Source organism: Ipomoea triloba, chromosome 10 (genome assembly GCF_003576645.1).
Source record: "Ipomoea triloba cultivar NCNSP0323 chromosome 10, ASM357664v1".
Classification (NCBI taxonomy): domain Eukaryota; kingdom Viridiplantae; phylum Streptophyta; class Magnoliopsida; order Solanales; family Convolvulaceae; genus Ipomoea; species Ipomoea triloba.
In genome coordinates this window covers 3,949,799-3,970,398 of record NC_044925.1, presented here as the reverse complement: position 1 = coordinate 3,970,398, position 20,600 = coordinate 3,949,799, and the positions used below count along the sequence as shown (strand labels likewise).

Below are 20,600 nucleotides of genomic sequence, written 5' to 3'. Positions count from 1 at the left end.
TATATATATATATATATATATATATATATATATATATATATATATATATATATATATATATATATATATATATATATATATATATATATATATATATATTATAATATTATATATCGGTTATCAGTCGCCGACGACCGATAACCGACCCTTAATAACCGTGAAATAACCAAAAAACTGAAAAAATCGAATTTTTTTAAGATTAAAAACCGAAATCGACTGATAATCGATTTTTTCGGTCGATTTGGTTATCGGTTAACGGACGGTTAACCGCAATTTTGCTCACCCCTACTTCCGTTTGAACTTTATAGGTTTAACTATCCTGCATCTGCATCAAAAGTACTTCGTACTAATTTCATCATATCTGTGCTTGAATAAGACTCCGGCACTGGCCATATTTTAAATATGCAAAACAAAGATTTGGGGTTCCATGGATCTAAATATTAGGGTAAAATTCTATAAGAGAAGCATGAATTTTAACACAGATAGTATGAAAGTTATTTTTATTAGCCAATTGAAGCTAGAAATTGCTAGCAAATTGAAGTTTAAAATAGCGAATCTAGCAAATACACGAACAAATACTTATTAAACTACACTTCAGTATGAACTTCATAGGTTAAACTATCTTGTATGTGCATTCAAACTAACTATTTCCAAATATATGTGCTTGAATGTGACTTAGGCAGTAACCATAACCTACATCTGCATTATATAGAGTTAGGGTTTGGTATATCGTAAAATTTGTGGCAATTTTTATACTAGAAACGAAATATCTTTGTAGATATAGTATGAAAGTTACCTTTACTGCAAGACTGAAGCTAGAAATTAAAGGAAACTGCTACGATCTCCAGGTTTAAAATAGCGATTTAAAAAATCTGTTTAACCTAATCCATCCATACGTTCTTGCCATTGAGAAATTTCATGGTTGAGCTATGGTAGGTTGTGTGGAGTATTAGTTTAATACCTCGAAATGATGTTAGGATGCGACACCTTGAATGAAAATGTGTAAGGAAAACCAACTCAAATGGTAAAAGAGACGACCACAAAATAAAAAGACAAAAACACCCATGTGTTGGATGGCCAACTGACGGAAATTCTAATGATGGACCAAAAGTGACAATAACTAAATAAGACTGACTGATATGTGAAAAAAATTAATGAGATAGACTAAAATTGGCAATGCCCCAATCATAGTTATCACGGCGTCACCTATGCGACACCTTGGCGTCCTGTCAGTGGAGACATGACGCTTGGAGGCTTCGCCTCGCCTAAAAACGGCGAGGTGAGCTCCAGCGTTGCCAAGGCGTCGGCTAGGCATCCTAGGTGACGCCATGGGCGTTGACCCGGTCGTCCAACCCTTAAAAACTTGATCCATTTTTATTTTTTAATTTTATTGTTAAAAAAATGGTATTAGTTAAACTCTAGAATAGAGAAAGAGAGGAATAAATATTTTGAACCAGTCATCAACCCACGGTCGCGAAGAACACGAAGTCGCAAACAAGCCCTCAGCTCTACCGGTCGCCATCCCACTGTCATCGCTGCCGCACCTCACCGATGTCGTCGTCCACTACTTAGGTCTTCTTAGTTCTTACTTTTTCTGTTCTTCATTTCTTAGAGATGAGCTGAGCTCTGACTACTACTTTGAGTTTTTGGCTCTTTGGTTTTAGTTTATAAACCAAACTACCAAAGACATTACTTTGGTTTATAAACCAAAGGCAGTGGGGGCAGTGGGCATAGGCAGTGTCTCACTGCCTCCGGCTGCTACTTGTCTTTTTCTTTTCTTTTTCTTTTCTTTTTAATGATTTGATTATTCTTATTCCCCTAATCCCCTAATCCCCAAACCATGAATATTTGATTTATATGATTTGTTTTTTACTGGGCAATGGACACTAGGCAGAGGCAGTGCCTCACTGCCCGCCACTTCTTTTTTTTTTTTTTTTTTTTTTTTAAATTATATTATTATTCTTAACCCCCTTCATGGTTCGAACTCTAAATGGATATATTTTGGTTGAAAATAATTTTTTTATGGTTGGGCAGTGGGCAAAGCCAATGCCTCATTGCTTGCCAATTTTTTTTTTAATTATTTGATTATTCCTAATTCCCTTCATTGTTTGGACACTAGGATATTAAGATATGACTGAAATGAGTCAAAGGCGAGCTATGATCCATCTAGCGATCCTAAGAGCAAAACAAAATCCAATGATCCGAGATGGAAATATGAATTTTGGTCGGACTTAACAAACAAATACTTGGTTGAATGGTCGCTTTATCATAAACAAATGCATTCAGGAATCAAAAGATTAAAGCAGCACCTTGCGGCCAGTTATGGAGATGTTGCAAAATGTCCAAAGACAACTGCCGAAATTATGAAAAAAATGCAACAATACATGCAAGGCACATCAAGGATGAAGAAAGCAAGGGTGGTCTTGGATGATGATGTTATTGATGTGAATGATAATGTACAAGAAAGCAATCAACTTTGTGATTTGCATAACCGCAACCAAGAGTGGGAAAGCGAAATCAATTAGTTGCAGCACTTCTTAGAAAAACTCCTGAACAAGCAAGTCGTTGCAGAAAGACATTTCAAGGGTCTTACTCAAAAAACTCTTGAAGCTTGTACAAAGAGTATGGAAGAAAAAGAGAGGACAATAATGCATATCGCATATTTCTTCTATGAGTATGGTTGTAGTAGGCGCTAGGCACTAGTTGGACGGTAGACTAGCGCCTAGCGCCTAAGCGGTCTAGGCGGTGCCTAGGCGACGACCTATAAAAACAAAAAAATAATGCGTGTGTGGGTGTATGTCATATATTATATTATATATCTCTCTTATTTCTTTTATTTATATAAATAAAAAAATTTAAATATATATATAAATATAATAAAAAAATTAGCAAGGTCGATTCACCCGTGAGGGTGCCTGTGACCCTGCTGTTGTCCAATATTTAATATCGCGTTTTGCTGTCTTTTTGGACATTCTGAGCCCTAGTTTAGTTCAGTACAATTTTCCCTATCTTTAGAGTTTTCCATAGCATAGAATAGCGCAGATTTACCTTCTTGAATTCGTTTGCAAGCTTGGAATCATTGATTGGATTGGAATTACTTTCAAAGATTGTTAGTAAAGTTCTCTCTTTTATTCTTTAGATTCGCTGTTATGATTTCAATATTTAATCCTTGCTTTGTTTTGTTTGCTTTAATCATGCGTGAGTAGTTCGCTTATGGGTTTAGATTAGGGATTTATTGTTAATCTTGATGTTCAATTTGTGATCATTGCATAAAGGGATTGAATCTTTTACCTAGGGTTTATGTTGAATTGCGGATTCATTTCTATTTATTATTGGTTGGTGGTCACAATTGATTGCTAGTTTAGGAGAGGGATTCATTACAACGAAAGTTGGGTGGAGACCTTGAGCCTTACCAATTTCAATCTAATTTTTCCTACTATGAGAATAGGGGTAATTTGGGGGCTTACAATGCTTAGGTGCTTAATACTATGATTGATGCATCACGAAAGTGGGGCAATCCTAGCCTAATTCTGTTTATTGATTACGAAAGTAGCTGAATTGAATTCTTGTGTGCTTTGCCCATAAATCCCTAAGGCAATCCTTCTTTCCCTAATTCTGAGTTGTTAGAACATCAAGATTGCAATTCCCCTAATCTGACCCATTTCTTTATCATTCACTTTATTCATTAGCCAATTTATTTCCTTTAATTTCCTTATTTAGTTATCATTTACTTGGATTCTATTTGATTTACTTGCTCTAGTGCCTAGTTTTTCTTAATTCACACAATTACGTGTCATAGCCCCAATCCTCAGCGGAACGACATTTTATACCCTCATTTTTCACTCACAATTATACTCATCAGCAGTAATCTTCCTACAAGAGCTCATGTAGGGGAACGCGCGACTACACCAATCTTGAGCTATTCATGACACCGTAGTACTACTAGTTCTAGGATTGATGAGGAAGAACAAAATGAAGAAGAAGATCATTTTTCAAATGATGATGAAGAAATTGAGAATGAGGATGATGATGATGATGTTGAAGGTGATGATGACCAAGTGGGAGGAAATGAAGATCTTGATGATGGCAATGAGAGACAAGGGATTATTGATAGATATTTGAGAATTTTAACTTGGATTTGGATATTTGATATGTGGTACGCAAATTATATGGTGGACCATGGTCCACGGTATAAGGACTGTATGTGGTAACTACTTAACTTGGATGTTGGAAATTATTCTGCTTGTGGGTTTAATATGTTTAAGTGTTTAGGCGCTTGGGAGGCGCTGCAACTTAACTGGGTACCGTGATAACTATGGCCACAATAACAATATGACCAAAAAAAGGAAAACAATCATATATTTATATATAAAATCACAATGTTATCTAGTTAAATAGTTTGATTTGTGAAACGGCATATCTACGATGCATTTACTAAATAAGAATTTTTTTTTTATGGAGACGTCAAAATGAGAGGTTAAAAATGAAGTACTGACAAACATATTTGTTTTAATTGAAAAATACAAAATAAAAATGAAATCTCTTTATTTTTTTAATTAAAATAAATGCGACCAAATTGGTTTACCGTCGAACCCATCCAGTTTCTTTTATATGTTGTCTCAATTTAACTCCTTTGTCATCTTCAATTCCATCCACCTGTCTTTCCTTTTGAATATATACCACTCAGTGTTATCAAGCTAAAACCAACAATATAATATATTATATTATATTTTAAATCAATTAAATATTTATCCTGTATAGTCGATTTAAAAAATAAAAATTGGACCAACCCATTCTTTGTCGCTACCACCTATGGCTTGCTTCTTATTCCGAACCAAACAAATTAATAAATATTTCCCCCCTACCAAAAATTATTTACTTAAATATCTGAATATAATATATGGTGTCGTAAACCCATATCTATGATGTCATTGGTCAATATTAACCAAGTCACCTCGGCTTCCAACCTAATATTACAGCAAAACATTATTAAAGAAAACAAAAAACAAAAAAGAAAGTTTGACCACTGTTGTGTTGTATAGTATTAAGGGGTGTGGGGCAACATCACAACTGTCCCCATTTGCCGGATATGCCAAGGCCCCTTGACTATCTTCATTGTGTGCATATATTCTATGCATGTGCTTTATCCTATTTTAATACTATTTGACATCTTCCTATGATTCAGATATGCTTTTTTGACTCATATTATTGTATAGTATATAGTAGCTGCCTAGCTTGCTCTCTGCACGAACATCTTAGGAAATTGCCAGCCACACCACAGTTCACACTCTTCATCCACCTTTCAATTTGCACCACTTTTACTCATATATATATATATATATATATATATATATATATATGTTAGGAAAATAAGACTGATAATAATATGAGCATAATATATATATATATATATGTCGCTTTGAGTAAAATAACACATATAAACAAACAATAGTTAATCGGCCTGCTAGGCGGCTTAGTCGATGATATGCCTAGGAGGCCTAGACGGTTAGCGCCTAATCGACCTAGTCGACTGCTTGGCTGGCTAGCCGGCCAAGACCATCGATTATAGTGATATGCTAGGCTGATGACTGGCACCTAGCTAGTGCCTATCTAGGCGGGATTTTTGCAACACTGTATAAAGGAATGTTGTGTCATGCATGAAATAATCACAATCATAGATGCAAATTCACCACTACTGATGCTGGTTCACAACAACTGTGTTGCCCCGACATTAACATAGCAATCGATCTTCTCTATACACCCAAACTAAGGATTGAAACTTACACAACATACTCATAGTAATAAAGGGACAAGAAAAGGATCATATAATCTGATCCCTGTCTGACGTCTGAATTAACGTATGTTCTCCCTTAAATAGTATAAATGAAGTAAATATAAACCAAACAATCGAACATATGCCATCAAATAGAAGTTTAACTTGAACTAACCTAACGTGGTGAGCACCCTACTGCCCTCTCATAGAGTCAAGAGTGCCAATGGTAGCTGGATACTCAAATCCGATGAAAGAGTTATTGCAATTCCAAAAAAATTAGTTCAATATATGGGAAAGTACTTCAAATTTAAACATAATTATGTAATTTCTTGCAGAATCAATATGACCGATATTGTTTGAACTTAACATTATTTCTTGGCATGAGGCTGTGTCTGCTTCTAGTTCAACAACCAAAATACAATTTTTAAGAGCCAGCTCTTTTGCCCAAGGTATAGTATGATATATAGGATAGTATATATAGTACGACAGTACAGCTAGTGTATAGTAGTGTGTGTCTGTGTATATTAGTATATATAATATAAATAATATATAATATACATATAGTCAACTAAAGATGTGTATGAATAAGAGATCTGTTTCTTTTTTTTTTTTTCTTGGACATACAGTATCCATATCATGGTAAGACTAATCTAAATTCAAACAGACCGCAGAGTTTGACTAAAAAAGTTTGAAGATTTATTTTAACTTATGAAAAAAAGAGTTTAGAAATTTATTTTAACCTATGAGACGACACGTCGACCATCTTTCAAACCAAAATAATACATAATATAGACCAGAAAGTTCTAGGTTTTCGTTTTCCACAACAACTCAATGCTTTCACATGCAGCCAGCATTAACCTATATGATGAGTATGTAATGTATCCAAAACAAGCAAAAACATCCAACAATATATTCTTAATATATAATGAATGATTACAAAGCCTCGTAAACCTCTAGCCAAAATGTGATACACGAATCTATGGGCCATTAACTTTTCCAAGTCAAAGGAATGAAATTAAATTATTATGTATAATGAGAAAAGCTTAGTTTTTTTTTCTTCTTCTTCTTCTTCTTCTTCTTTTTTTAATAATTATATTTCACTTGTGCCCATGACTAAGTATACATGGATATTATTATTATTGATAATTGATAATTTTATATATGATTTTTTTTTGTGTGACAGGAAACTCTCGACCAATATAATATAGACAAGAATCAAAATTATAATCTTCGAGTAAGAGAATTATGTTTCACCCATTCGGCCATACATTTTGGGATAGCTTGTTTCTTTTCTTTTTTTTTTTTTTTTTAATATCAGAGTGTGGGTATGTAGTGTTGTTGGACTTTGATCCACATTGAGTAGAGGATGATTTTCCATATATCTTCATATTAAAACTCAAAAAAAAAATTGAAGGTCAAATTACTATATGAATATATAAAGTTTCAAATACAAAATATATAAAAAAAAAATTAATAATGTTAAATAATACAAGAAATATGATCTTGATTGTTTTCTTCATGAATTTACCTCCTAATAAATTAAAACTTTTATATTTATTCCTTACCCATGAACTGGTCAACCCCCACAAATTTATATATAAAAAAAGAATCAATTCATTAATCAAATACAAAAAGAATCAAACAACCTCCAATTATAAATATTAAGGGAATATAGCATCACTGATCATAATAAAAATATTGGTTGCTATACTTAAAATATATATGACATTTTTATAAATAATAAAATAATGAAACTAAAAACTTTGTATTATATTTATAAAAATTCCATGCCCAGGCCACTTCCCATTTATAGTAGTTTATATTCTTAAAAAAACTGACCAAAAAAATATTATAAATGTCATAAAAAATAAAAAAGTTACTCAACCATTCAAAGAAATTAAATTAGTATAACATATGATAAGCATGGAATTAGATATTGTGATTATCCAAAACAATAGTACATTTATGCGATGCATGCATTAGGCATATATATATATTTTACATTGATCTGTATATCACAAACTATTAGTATGTAAGAAGATCTAATAGGAAAGAAAGTCAAAAAAGAATAATAAAAGAAAGATATATATAATAATTATAGATAAAAAAGAGATTTAAATTTAGAGAGGAAAAAGTCTCAACTCTCATGGCTCTTGCTTGAAGAACGGAACCATATCTTGAAGCAGCCCGAAGTCCGGCGGCAGCTGCAACTGGGCTAGGTTTTGTGGGTGGAAGGCGCCGGCGCCGGCGCCGGCGAAGGGGTTTGCATGGGCGGCGAAGAGGTGGTGGGGCGGCGTCATTTGGGCCAAGAGCTCCGGGGGAAAGGAGATTTGCTGCGGAGGTCCGCCGGCTAGCAGCGGCGAGGGAGTTAGCAGCGACGGCGGCAGCATTCCGGCGATGGTTCCCCGGAGATTGGTGGGAATGTGGTGGTTGTGTTGCCCCTCGTAGGTTGTGATAACAATGGAAGGGTCTTGGTATGATCTCTCCACACGTTTCTTGACCGGACATTTTTGACTTGTGCACCTGTAATAGCTTCTGCATTCACACCAATAATCATCGATCTCTGCTAATAATAACTTGTGAAACAATTAAACAATCCTTAAACTTGATCCCCTCCCACAAAATCCGCTACAAATTAAACGTACCAAGGAAGAAACAACAAAACTATAATCTATATATATACAAAACCTTGCCTTGAGCCTCTAGATTTATGGTTAAAATAACCCCATTACTACGCAATATATTATATTGACTCTCTGTTTTCTGGAGATAAGACTAATTCAGTTAAATCTCAATTATCAGGTTTGTTGGGGACAACTTTAGGACAATATTATTTTTAGGGTTAGTGTGGGAAGGGGAATAGTATGTAGTAGCTTAGCACTAAGAGAAATGGAGAAGAGTTTATGTACCTTGGATAAGGACTATTCTTGACAGCTTTTTGTCCATATTTTCTCCATCTATATCCATCTTCAAGATGATCCACTTCACTCTTTGTCATGAAGGCGAACCGCGGCTGCCGTTGCTTCTTCTCCGCCTTCTTCTTTCCCTTGGTCCTGGTCAAATATACAACCAAACTGCAGTGAGTAGTAGAATCACCAAGAAACATATACAACAATATATGTTCTTCCACAGTCACTATTCTAGAGTATGCACCGAATAAACCTGATCTTATGATCCTAACCAGCAAAGAAGGTAAATAATCTAGGTTGTTCATAGCTGATTGGCTCAAATCAAATGCTAATAGGCCGCTGATGGGTTAGAAGTTAAACTTGTAATCTTACCTGATTGCACTATAGAATATATATATATATATATATATATATATATATATATATATATGTTGTTTGTTCACATGCAGGAGAGGAATGGAATGGAACTTACTCTTTCTTATCTTCTCCATCTTCTGAAGCATCCACGGCTTGCTTATCTCGCTTTGAAGCCTTGTTGGAGTCCTCGTCGCCGGCGGCTTCGGTGGAGGAGGAGGAGATGGAGGAGTTTGGTGTAACCGGGGTTTCATTAGCATTATTATTACCACCACCACCACCACCACCGCCATCGCCAGCGTTCATTATCGAAGGTTTCTGCTCATCTTTCACTGCAGAAAACGCCGCCGCGTCGGCGGAGGACGAGAACCCGAAACCACCGGGTCTCCCAAACTCAGTGGCCCCGATCAAGTGGTCAGTGAAGCTCATGTATGAAGAAGGTGGATCAAGAAAAGCGTGATGAGGGTTATTAGTAGTAGTAGTGTTGTGAATCTGTGAGGTGGCGGCGGCGCCGGAGAACAGAAAGCCGGCGTGCGATCTCTCATCTTCTTGAAATGGGTGGTGGTAGTACAAGTCTCTTAGGTCTTCAGACATGGCAGAGGAGAAGAAGATCAGAAGAAAGAAGGAGGAGAAAGAGATCAGAGCAGGGATTCGATAAGAGGAGAGCTTTGGTAATGTGTCTTTATTTTAAGCTTTGACAAAGAGGATTTTATGAGCGATGTATTTAATAAATAAATTAATAAATAAATATTTGCAATAAAGAAAAAAAAAATCTAAATGTTGATGAGATGGTGACCCCACATTTTGTAAAGAAGGTTTGACAAAGTTATTGTTAGGCCTAGTCACTTATCACTATGAGTCCCTCTCAGCATCTCCCCACCCCCCAAGCCCCTCTAATCCTTTTATTTGGTTTGTTTAAAAAAAAAAAGTTATAGGTAAAAAAGATTCGTTCTAACTTATTAGTCGTGCTCATTTTTCATTCTTAAGTTATAAATAACGTTATAAATTTTGTCTTTTTCTAATATGTCGCGTCGGCTTACTTTTCGTCCTTGAACTATAATCGACGTTTCAAATTTCATCCCTAATGTTTTATTAAAAAAATGATAAAATTTGCAATGCCGGTTATAATTTCGGGGCGAAAAGTTAGCATGACTAACAAGTAATGATGAATATTATAATTACCTTATAACTTAGGGGCGATAAGTATAATTTGTCCTATTTTTAATTTTCACCCCAATAATTCCTAGCTAATTAATAATAAAATTTCGAAAGAGAGAAAAATAGTGCCAAAAAAAGAGGCAGAGAAATACAAAGCAGTCTTCCGCGACTAAAAGCTAGGTTCATTAGAAAAACGTGGCAATCTTTAATTCTTTAAATAAGTTCAAATTTTTGCTTCATAAGTTCAAAATGACCATCCACCCCTAAATGTGTACGTTCTCACACCACATGTAATCCTAAACTTTTTATTGATGGTTGGAATTACTAATAAGATTTTTGTAAATTTGAAAAATGATAAGAATGTTTATTTTATAACTAAAAACTCTCGTCAAAACACTTTGTACTCAAAATGACACCTCTGTGACTTACCTTGAGGAAATGTCACATGATCGAAGTCCGATGGTGATAGAGAAAATATAGAATATATACTACCTTCTAATAGAGTCAATAATACTAAAAAAATAATTCGCTCAATGCATGAAATGATGTATCGCCAGATCGATTTTCTACTCTCTCTATTGACGTAATGAATAATTTCTTTTACTTAAAAAAAATTAAAAACCCCCGTTTTCCAACCACTTTTTGTTAGTTGAAATTATAAGCGTTCAATAAAATTTACAGTGCGTAAAAGTTTTAATTTAGTCAGTGAAATTTTATTCCAAAAAAAATTTAAAACATTATGATATTAACAATTGTAATATGTTATTAAATTATTTTGAGATTGATGAATATTCACATCCGTACCTAGTAAAAGTCAATTTATAACTTTGTTATTATTCCAAAAATGAACTTTAAAATCAAGATACATATGTGTGTGTACATGATCTTTATTCTTTAATGCTCCTGACCGGTCCAAGAGCATAAATATAGGCTTTACGGAAGTCCAGGAACTAGAACACAGTTGTCCCACTTCTACCATCTAACATAATATTATGCAGTCAAATATCAAAATGTACAAATAACACTAACAAAAATCTCAAATAAAACAAAAATAAACATTTTTAAAATTTAAAATACAGAAATTATTTAAATTTATCTTCTTCTTTTTTTATGAAGATGGAAATCTGCAGCCATTATTTGAGTGTGTATACAAATTAAGCAATACTCCTGTGTAATAGCTCGCACGAGTTAATTAATTTCACCAGAGATCCATTGTCTTTGGTGACAATTTCAAATTTAGTTTTAAACTATGGTTTTTCCTATTTAACATTCTAAACTATTATTTTTTAGATGATTTTAGTCATTCTCATGACTTTTCCTATAATAAGTAAGGACATTTTTATCTTTTCATATTTTTCTTTTGTTATTTTTTCGGTTTCAACTGGTTTAATTGATTTAGGAATTTAGGTAACCTCTGATTTTTAGTAACCATATTTTTCAACTAGTTTTTAGTAAAGTCCTAAACCAATTAAACCGGTTGAAACCGAAAAAATAACAAAAAAAAAAAAATGAAGAGACAAAAATGCCCTTACTAAAAATAGGAAAAATTGTGATAATTTAAGGACTAAAAGTGTCCAAAAAATAATAGTTTGGGATGTTAAATGGAAAAAATAATAGTTTGGGCTAAATTTGGAATTAACTCTAACTCGCACGGTGTAGAAAGACTTTGTGTGACGGACTCGACCAAGAGGATATTGTCAATAATCGAACTTGTGATCTTCTGATTTAAAAATCATGTAGCACCTACTCGATAAAAATCATGCATCACCCACTCGATTACCTTTTTTGAGGTATTGCATTTTAGACTCGCTTCCCGTATTAAGGTGGGGTTCGAACCCCACTCAGTGCAACTTGGAGTTGAGCTCTCTAAGTTAGGCTAGAATTGGGATTCAGCTCCATGTACGCAAAAGTGTACACTAGGGTGTGGGTCTTAATGCTAGACAAGTTTAGTTTTACTCCCGCATAGGCTTCGGGAATGATTAATAAGATTAATGAGTTAGGATATAATCCAGCGAAGTTGAAAATTAAACATTGTTTATCAAAAAAATAAAAATTAAAGCCGGAATAAAAGCCGAAAGAATGGTCAAGGACCTTGTAGTCCAGTGGCATCAAACCCTTCCCTTTATACGGGAGGTGGTGGGTTCGAGCCTTAGTAAAAAAGTAGTTATGAACAAATACTACATTATAATAGAGTTAGTAGTATTAAAAAAAAGCTGGAAGAGTGTTTATTTGAACTGGAACAATGATTATACGCAATGCATGAATCCATGATTAGCATAGTATCAGTACTGGCATTCTGAAAACACAGTAGGAGTAAACTTTTGAAAGAACTGGGGATTGGGGTCCCACATCAAACAAACAAAAAGATTTGAATGAATCAAATTGTATTAGATGCTCTTTCGAAAAGCGATAAGAATAAAATACTTAAAGCAATCGTAATAATATCAAATTAGCTGAATGTTCTCATTTGATTTATCTATTGTAAAAATCAATCACTTACCACTATAGCTATAGCAACAAATTAAAAGCACAACTTTATAAATCTATGACTTATTTTGATACCAATTGAAAGAGTTAAGATTAGACTAAACGCTTAATATTATGCAAAGAATTAATCAATTGTAATAAAATAGTATCAATTTCTTGTACTTATATATAACAGTTAATGTCACATATTTATGATAATATTTGACTTTTAAAGCTTCCACCTAATAATATTATCTATGATGACCTTTCAAAAGAAGTATCAACCGCCATTTGAAACACAGATTAAGGCCCTGTTTGGTAAATAATCAGCCTATCAGCCAATTTTGACTTATTCGATCACTATTAGTTGGTAAATAATAAGCTTTTTGTAACTCCAAAATGCTAAAATTCAAAAGGCTACTCAAAGTAGCCTTTTCAATTAGCTTTTTGAGAAAAGAAATTATACCAATCAGCTAACAGCTAATTTATCAAACAACTTTTTACAATCAACCAATGTTATCAACAAATCATACCTTCTAAACCAAACAACCAACCCAATCAGCTAACAATCATTTACCAAACAGGGCTAAAGCTAATTGGCAATAACAAAAGTGTAAATTAAGTTATGGATTTGAATGCAAGTATGATTGGTAAATGTTTTAGGGGATAAAAAGGTGATTGGGCAGACAACATAGTGGAAGTGATCCATCCTATGTGAAGAGGTAGATGGAGCATATAATAGGATCGGATGGGAGAGTGAAATAATAGTGAATATTGGGAGGCAAATGGCAATTGCGTGTAATTGGTTTATTGTACAGAAAAGTTGGGTATTTGGTTGGGTAGAGAATGGTGTTTTCAGAGAGCGACACCCAAACACGCGTCAGTCCTGGGCACCGCCATTTGACTCTACCCGACATAACACCTTCTCACGTGGCCTATGCTACGCTCTTAACCTGCTATCCTCGGTTTTGCCTTGTAGCATCCTTATTAATTGTAATTTTTGAGAAATTTTTATAAGTGTAATTAAAAAGAGAAGATGAGAAGAAAAAGAAAAAGAAAAGAAAAAAAAATTCAAAATAAAACTAAAAATTAAACCAAAAAAGAAAATTGAAAAGTCTCTTTAATGCGCTCGGTTGAGCTCTCGGTTGCGTTGCACGCAACTAGGGTGTGAAAATAAAATTTTTTGGTAAATTTTACAAGTCTGATAAAAATGCATGTCTTATAAAGAGTTTTTTTCTCTCTTCTCCACATCAGCTTGCTTTCTCAAAAACGACAAAAAAAAAAATCTATTGGTGATGCTCTCAGTGTGGCAATGGACCCCACCTCTGCACTCAAAATGCTCTATTTTTTAATGTAAATACTATAGATTTTATTACATACATACTTTCTCAACTTATTGAAACACAAAGAGTCAATGTTCACCGAAAAATTAAAATATTTTTTAAAAATGAGTTACTTTCTAAATTTTCGAACCGACACTAACTTTTTTATATTGAATTTCCCTTAAGCCAATTGTTCCGAAAACTTTAATTTAATGTTATAGTACCTCTTGCTCGTATTGCTACTTCTTTTTGGAAATAAAAAAGTAATGCATCTCATTGAGAAACAAAATAAGCAAAACACACACACACACATTAATTAACCAAAATATATTATTGCCAATACTTTTGTTGTTGAATGATGTTTAGATTGATTTATAATTCTCTTAATATATAAAACTTGAGTAATTCCCCTCCAAATTTTTCTCCTCTAATTTTCCCTCTTTACATGTTATTTTCCTATTGAATAATTATCTTTAATTTTAACTAATGGTGAGTCAGTCAATTCATGGACATCTAATAAATAGAAGCCATGAGGAGGGGATAATATCATTTTTTTCATAAAAATTAATGTATTTAATTTACAGAACTATTGGATTTGAAGATTAGAGATTGATACAGATTAGATTTAATTAGAGATTTGGACTTATAAATTCATTTCTTAAATTTTGTATTTCATTAAAATAATTAGATAAAAAATTATAATATATTATGCATTTTAAAAGAAATGATTCAAAATTGAATGTCATCATGTCGATCAGGGTCAAGGTGGAAATTATGATACAACAATAACGCAAATTGGGTCTTATAATATATCATTCTTAATTTGCCATTCAACCACGTGCTTCTCACGTGTGGAACAGAAACAATCTTCTTTGTTATTTTATATATATATATATATATATATATATATATATATATATATATATATATTTTATTTTTTTTGTTTCTTAGTTTATACTAGACTAACCCTAAAACTCTAAAATTCCTACTCAAGAGTTACTGGAGGAGACAGTTCTTGTCGTTGACTTTGCGCACAAGAGATGCCCGCATCTACACATTTTTGTAATTGGAGAATTCAATCTCCAATCTAGAGAGCACAAAGGCCTCACCCTATTGCTAAAGTTGTGACTTTAGGTAAGATGATCTATAACTTGAGTTAGCTCCGCAGGGCAGCAATGTTCCTTTTGTTCTAGGCGGAATGACCTCAAAGAATATTGATTATCTCATTTGATCCTCTCCATATCCTATAAAGTGTGCTGAGATTTTTATAGTGTGTAAAAATTTAGATATTTATCAATGTCAATAAATGAGGTAAAAAAGATAAATACATGAAGTTGTCTTATGATTTTTCTTCTATAAAATTAATAGAGTTATTAAATCACTCAATATGTCTAAAAATTATTTTTTTAAAAAATAACAAATTGTATACCATAATAAAAAATCAAATTCAAAGTAAAAATAAGGTACAATTAAACATCTTTCATTCAGACGTGAAACATGCAAAAGTCGTTCGTTTTGTCGGTATGCTTGCTACCTGCTCCCTCTCCATTTCTTCAATAATTCATTATAATTTAAATTTATTGTGAAATGGTAAAATTAAATAAGGCATAATTCGTCAATGCCCTTATGATTAAATTGTATTCGAAATTTTGTTCAAGTTGACTTATCACCTTTATTCACTTCCGCTTTATAATATTATATATTAATATTAGAAAGTATCATATATTTAACATTTATCCCGTATAATATGATTTCACACAAATTTTTGTACTTTTAAAATTAATTTGACAATATATATATAAACACATAAATGTGTCATTCAGTTATTTACTTAAATTTTTAATTAAGACGGAACACATAATTCAGTTTAGTACTACATATAATTGAATCAATGCAAAAATGTTACTGGTTTTGACTATGTACGTCTATATGTTGTTTGTGGTCCATAAAAAAGGTAGTTTAAACACACACGTAGGGCTGTTAACGAACCGAACATAAACGAACGGAGGCTGTTCCTGTTCGTTTGTTAAGGATTTTGGAGTGTTCATGTTCGTGTTCGTTTGTTAAGGTTTTTAAAAATCCTATTCGTGTTCGTTTGTTAAGCGTTCGCTAGTGTTCGTTAACGTTCGCGAACACGTTCACAAACATGTTCATTTACGTTCATGAACACGTTCGTGAACACTTAATAAGCAAACACCTGCACATGTTCATGAACACAATTTGTTCGTAAACAATAAATAATCTAAGTTCACGAACAATTATATATATATATATATATATATATATATATATATATATATATATATATATATATATATGTTTGTAAACATGTTCGCGAAGATTATTAAACGAACACTAAACGAGCTTGTTCGCAAACACTACTAAACGAACACAAACGAGTTTGTTCACGAACACTATTAAACGAACACAAACGAGCTTGTTCGCGAACACTTAGCAAACGAGCTTACCATTGTTCAGACTCTGTTCGTTTATTAACTGAGCTCTAAATTTTGTTTGTTAGTGTTCGTTTATCTTAATAAACGAACATAAACGAACGCTTACCGAGTTCGAACACGAGTAGTTTGTTGAAAGCTCTGTTCGCTAATAGCCCTACACACACGTGAGCGAGGATGAATGTTGAGCATATAACACCAAAAAGTAATAGTTTCATATAAGTAAAGAAGCGTGTTGAACATATATAATATATCACATAAATAATGTATTTTAACTATTAGTTTAAATTTTTAGTTAATTAAGATGGACCATTCATAATTCAATGAACAAATCATCAATTTTGGGAGCATAATCGCAATATCGGATAATATATAGTTTTGAATTCTCGAATTAAGTTTAAAATCAAAATTAAACTAAGGATAAGATTAACATTATTTTATGTATACTTGTATATGAAACGTACTATTCAACTTATAGTAATGAATTGGGATGGAAAAGCGTGCGTTTACACTCAAAATGATTATAAAATACAAACTTTACAATTAAGGTATCTAGGCTGTAATATTTGAACCACATGGTCTCCACCGATATCTCCTATTGTCCTGTCTACGATGTTTACGAAATCCTAATTATTTATTATTATTAATACTAAATACAAGCAATTAACAAACGACAATGCACTCCCTGACAACCTTGTTTAAATCATTTTATTTTTAATTATGTGATTAGTCAATGAGAATATCCTTCCAAATGCCGCTGGAATTGCGGCAGGATTGCGAGCATAGTTGCTAATAATGTTAATTTTTATTTTTTTTAAGGAATAAGAGTGAAATAGGTCATCGAACTACACACAAAATTACAATTGAATCATCAAATTAAAAAAAATAAAATTAGGTCTCTGAACAACATAAAATCATGCAATTGAACCAATAATGAACTGTTTACCTATTGATGGGTAATGTGGCGGTTATCAAATTAAAAAATAATTTTTTAAAATTGTATTATAAGAATTTTAAATTAAAAAAAAAAAACGTCTGGACGTCTTCGTCTACCGACTTCTCTCATCTCCAGGTTGCTTGGAGACGGAGGTCTCTGACAGCCCGGAGACGAAGAGACCTCTTTGTCCCCAAGCTACCGAAGTTTTTTTTTTTTAATTATTAAAATAAATTTTTGTAAAAAATATTTTTTAATCTGATAACCTTCACGTCAGTAATCAATAGATAAACAAGTCATTTTTAGTTCAATTGCATGATTTTGCATTGTTCAGAACTCAATTGTAATTTTTGAGTTCTATGGTTCAATTGTAATTTCGCGTGTAGTTCGATGACCTATTTATTTATTTATTTTTTTAAAATTTAATGGTTCTTCTAATTTGCCACTTTTAAGTTTTAACTTCATAGTCCTCCTATGACCCATGTCCATAATTGGTCTATGCACACAAATAATCGTGTTCTTTTAGCTAATCCCACCTCCCAAGGTTGGCACAAGTTTAGTATCACTATTAAATTAACAAATTTACTAGACCTAGGTAGACTTTGAAGGGATCGAATCTTTACTTGTTCAAAGGGTGAAATGTTGACTTTTGATGTGGGATTAGTACTATGTAGGTAGCTTCATCTACCTTTAATGTATTCTAGTACAAAAAAAGGCAAAAAATTTCTTTAATATTTAATTTATGGTTGGGTGGCGATGAAAAATACACTATCAACTATCATTATTCAAGAGTGTACATTAGATAAACTACTCTCTTATGTAATAGTCAGCAAATACACTAAAAAAAATGTGTGCAATAAGTTAAGCTCGATCGAAAGAGTGTTGACAAGAATTGAACTTTTGACCTTCCGTTACGAAAATCATATTCACCCACTTGGTCACTAGTATTCCTTTTAAGACTAATACGCGTTTTTTTATTTTTATTTTTTTTGGTTATGAGGAAAACTAATAGTCATTACCCGATAGTGTAAACTGGGTAAATATCGCATTGTGGTCCTAGCCGACAAAGGACCACAATGAGGTAAATCAACTTAGGTTGCATATAGTTTATCTATTCAAACCAAGAAGGCCAATAAGCCATTCCCAATAAAAGTCAAACTTTAAATCTTGTAGTTACTAAACTAACAATCCTACCAATTTAATTGGGATTGCACCCTAATGCATGTATTATTGACATTAATGTTGTATACTTGTATGTACAACTTGACACTAAAAATATCCTAAATTTATATATGCTAGAACATGATTTTCGACATCAAGTAGTCCAAGTTTGAATTAGTAAGTTTGTTGAAATGGTTTGTGGTTTTTCCAATATGGTGTCATTGGTGTGTTTCGAGACGTAAGTAAAATGTAAAAATAATAAAATAGTACGATGTTATTTTACTTTAAAAAATGAAAATATAAAAATTATAAATTATTTACAATGTCATGCTAAAAAGCATAACTTTGACTTGCGTTAGGTTGCATGAGATGTTCTTTAGGATTGGAGTTTATGTGGCTATAGGTTATTAACTCATGGCAGAATATCTGTAGTCGCTAGTCGAAAATAAAACAAGGTGAAACTCACCTTATTACCCTAATTAATAAAGGAGGATAAAAGAAGTAAATTAATCTAAATTGTTTATAGTAGATCAGTTCAAACTAAAAAGTTAATAAATAACTCTGATCTCATAAAGAGTGAAACTTAAAACTTTATGATTATCAAATCAACTAATTATCTGACTAATTTAACTGTACTTGTCTCGGACATTATTCTTCCTACCCACTCTTCCAGCAAGATCAAAGTACTTACCCAGCCACTCTTCTAGCAAGATGAAAGGGGCAGAGCAAACAGTGTTTTATGTTAAAGAAATTCTAAGATGTTGTTATCACGTACCTTCGTGGAAGCTGCAAGTTGATAATTATTATTGCATGGAAATCACGCAATTTTGTTCCTTTTTATTTATTTTATTTTAGTTTTTCTTTTCAGATTTGATAAAGCAGAAAGTACAAATGTACAATAATATTCCATGTGATCGAGATCCTCGTGGCTGAACCAAATTTGAGATTGTTAATTATATTTATGTTTATTCTTCAATATCTATCTATATATCTTGGTATAAACAGGACAATTCTATACTTATCAAATTCCATTTAAAAAGCCCTCTCATAAAGACATTGCTATTTATACATCTGTTATGAGTACTTCTGACTTCATACTTATTCATTATATATATATTTTGTTGGCAGAAATTAAGCCGACTTATTTCTATTGGCCACAGAGTTGAAATTTTGCTCGCCTTTTAAGACACCACACTTAAGCCTGACATGATAGTGAAAAAGTAAATTATACTAATTTAGCGATCCACACATTAGGTGCTGCCAAGATTTGATGATCCAGTATCCTTACCCATAATTTATTATATATCTTGAAACCAATTAAGTTATCTGTACGAGTCCGGTTATTTTTATGTGTGTAGGACGTGTAGGTTGAAGACTGGAAGGTCAAGTAATTAATAATTAATCACTGAGATGAGACAAATAAGGGAGGAAAAGAATTACCTAATCAGCATGCCATTCAGACAGGAAGGTGAACTACAAAGAAGATATGGTCAAAAGACAAGAACATATACATGACCTAGTAAAAGCTATGCTAATATAACCTTATCTCTTATACCAAACCCTACCTCGTGGTTAGGTTTCATTCATAAATTTTTGTTTTCTTCTTTTAAGGAGACAAGTATTGTGCTTAGCTTTCTTTAAAATATATACTTCTAAGCTAGTAATAATTTTTTATTTAGCAAAGAGATGGAATTAAAACTATTTGAATTAGAGTTCGAGTCTCATGAAAGATTTGTGGGTTCTTAAACTCTTATTTAGTGGTTGTTTGCAACAATTAGTTTGCTATAGGTTTATATTAATGTACAAAATTAAAGATCGTATTTGTATTTATATATATTCATCAAATTAAAAGAGATTGTGAATTTGTGATGATACAATTATTATACTTATGGTATTTATTAGAAAAACACCTCTAAGTCAAGGGTGGAGTAACTCAAATGATAATTTTAAATTTTGAATTCGAAATGATGATTTAAATTCTACTCATACTCCCATACTATATTGTCTAATCATTGAGTTACGCACTTTTGTACTTGGATATGTCTCTTAATGCCCATGCAAACTCTTGCC

The 20,600-nt window shown here is 32.6% G+C and overlaps 1 protein-coding gene across 1 annotated transcript; it reads right to left on the bottom strand.

Moving 5' to 3' along the window:
• Positions 1 to 7,691: 7,691 nt before the first annotated feature.
• LOC116031817 (WRKY transcription factor 71-like) lies at positions 7,692 to 9,729 on the bottom strand. Its single transcript, XM_031274126.1, has 3 exons — positions 9,155 to 9,729; positions 8,683 to 8,826; positions 7,692 to 8,308 (listed from the first exon to the last, which is right to left on the bottom strand). The coding sequence occupies exons 1-3, from the start codon at positions 9,628 to 9,630 to the stop codon at positions 7,918 to 7,920; spliced, it is 1,011 nt and encodes a 336-aa protein (XP_031129986.1). The 5' UTR covers positions 9,631 to 9,729; the 3' UTR covers positions 7,692 to 7,917.
• Between the last annotated feature and the right edge of the window lie 10,871 nt (positions 9,730 to 20,600).

What these genes read in the sequence shown, in the direction of transcription:
- LOC116031817 (XM_031274126.1), bottom strand. Translation starts at nt 9,630, where the DNA reads ATGTCTGAAGACCTAAGAGACTTGTACTACCACCACCCATTTCAAGAA. An exon ending in GATGGAGAAGATAAGAAAGA is followed by an intron (nt 8,827 to 9,154) that starts GTAAGTTCCATT and finishes ATATTTGACCAG; the next exon opens with GACCAAGGGAAAGAAGAAGG. An exon ending in AAGAATAGTCCTTATCCAAG is followed by an intron (nt 8,309 to 8,682) that starts GTACATAAACTC and finishes GTGTGAATGCAG; the next exon opens with AAGCTATTACAGGTGCACAA.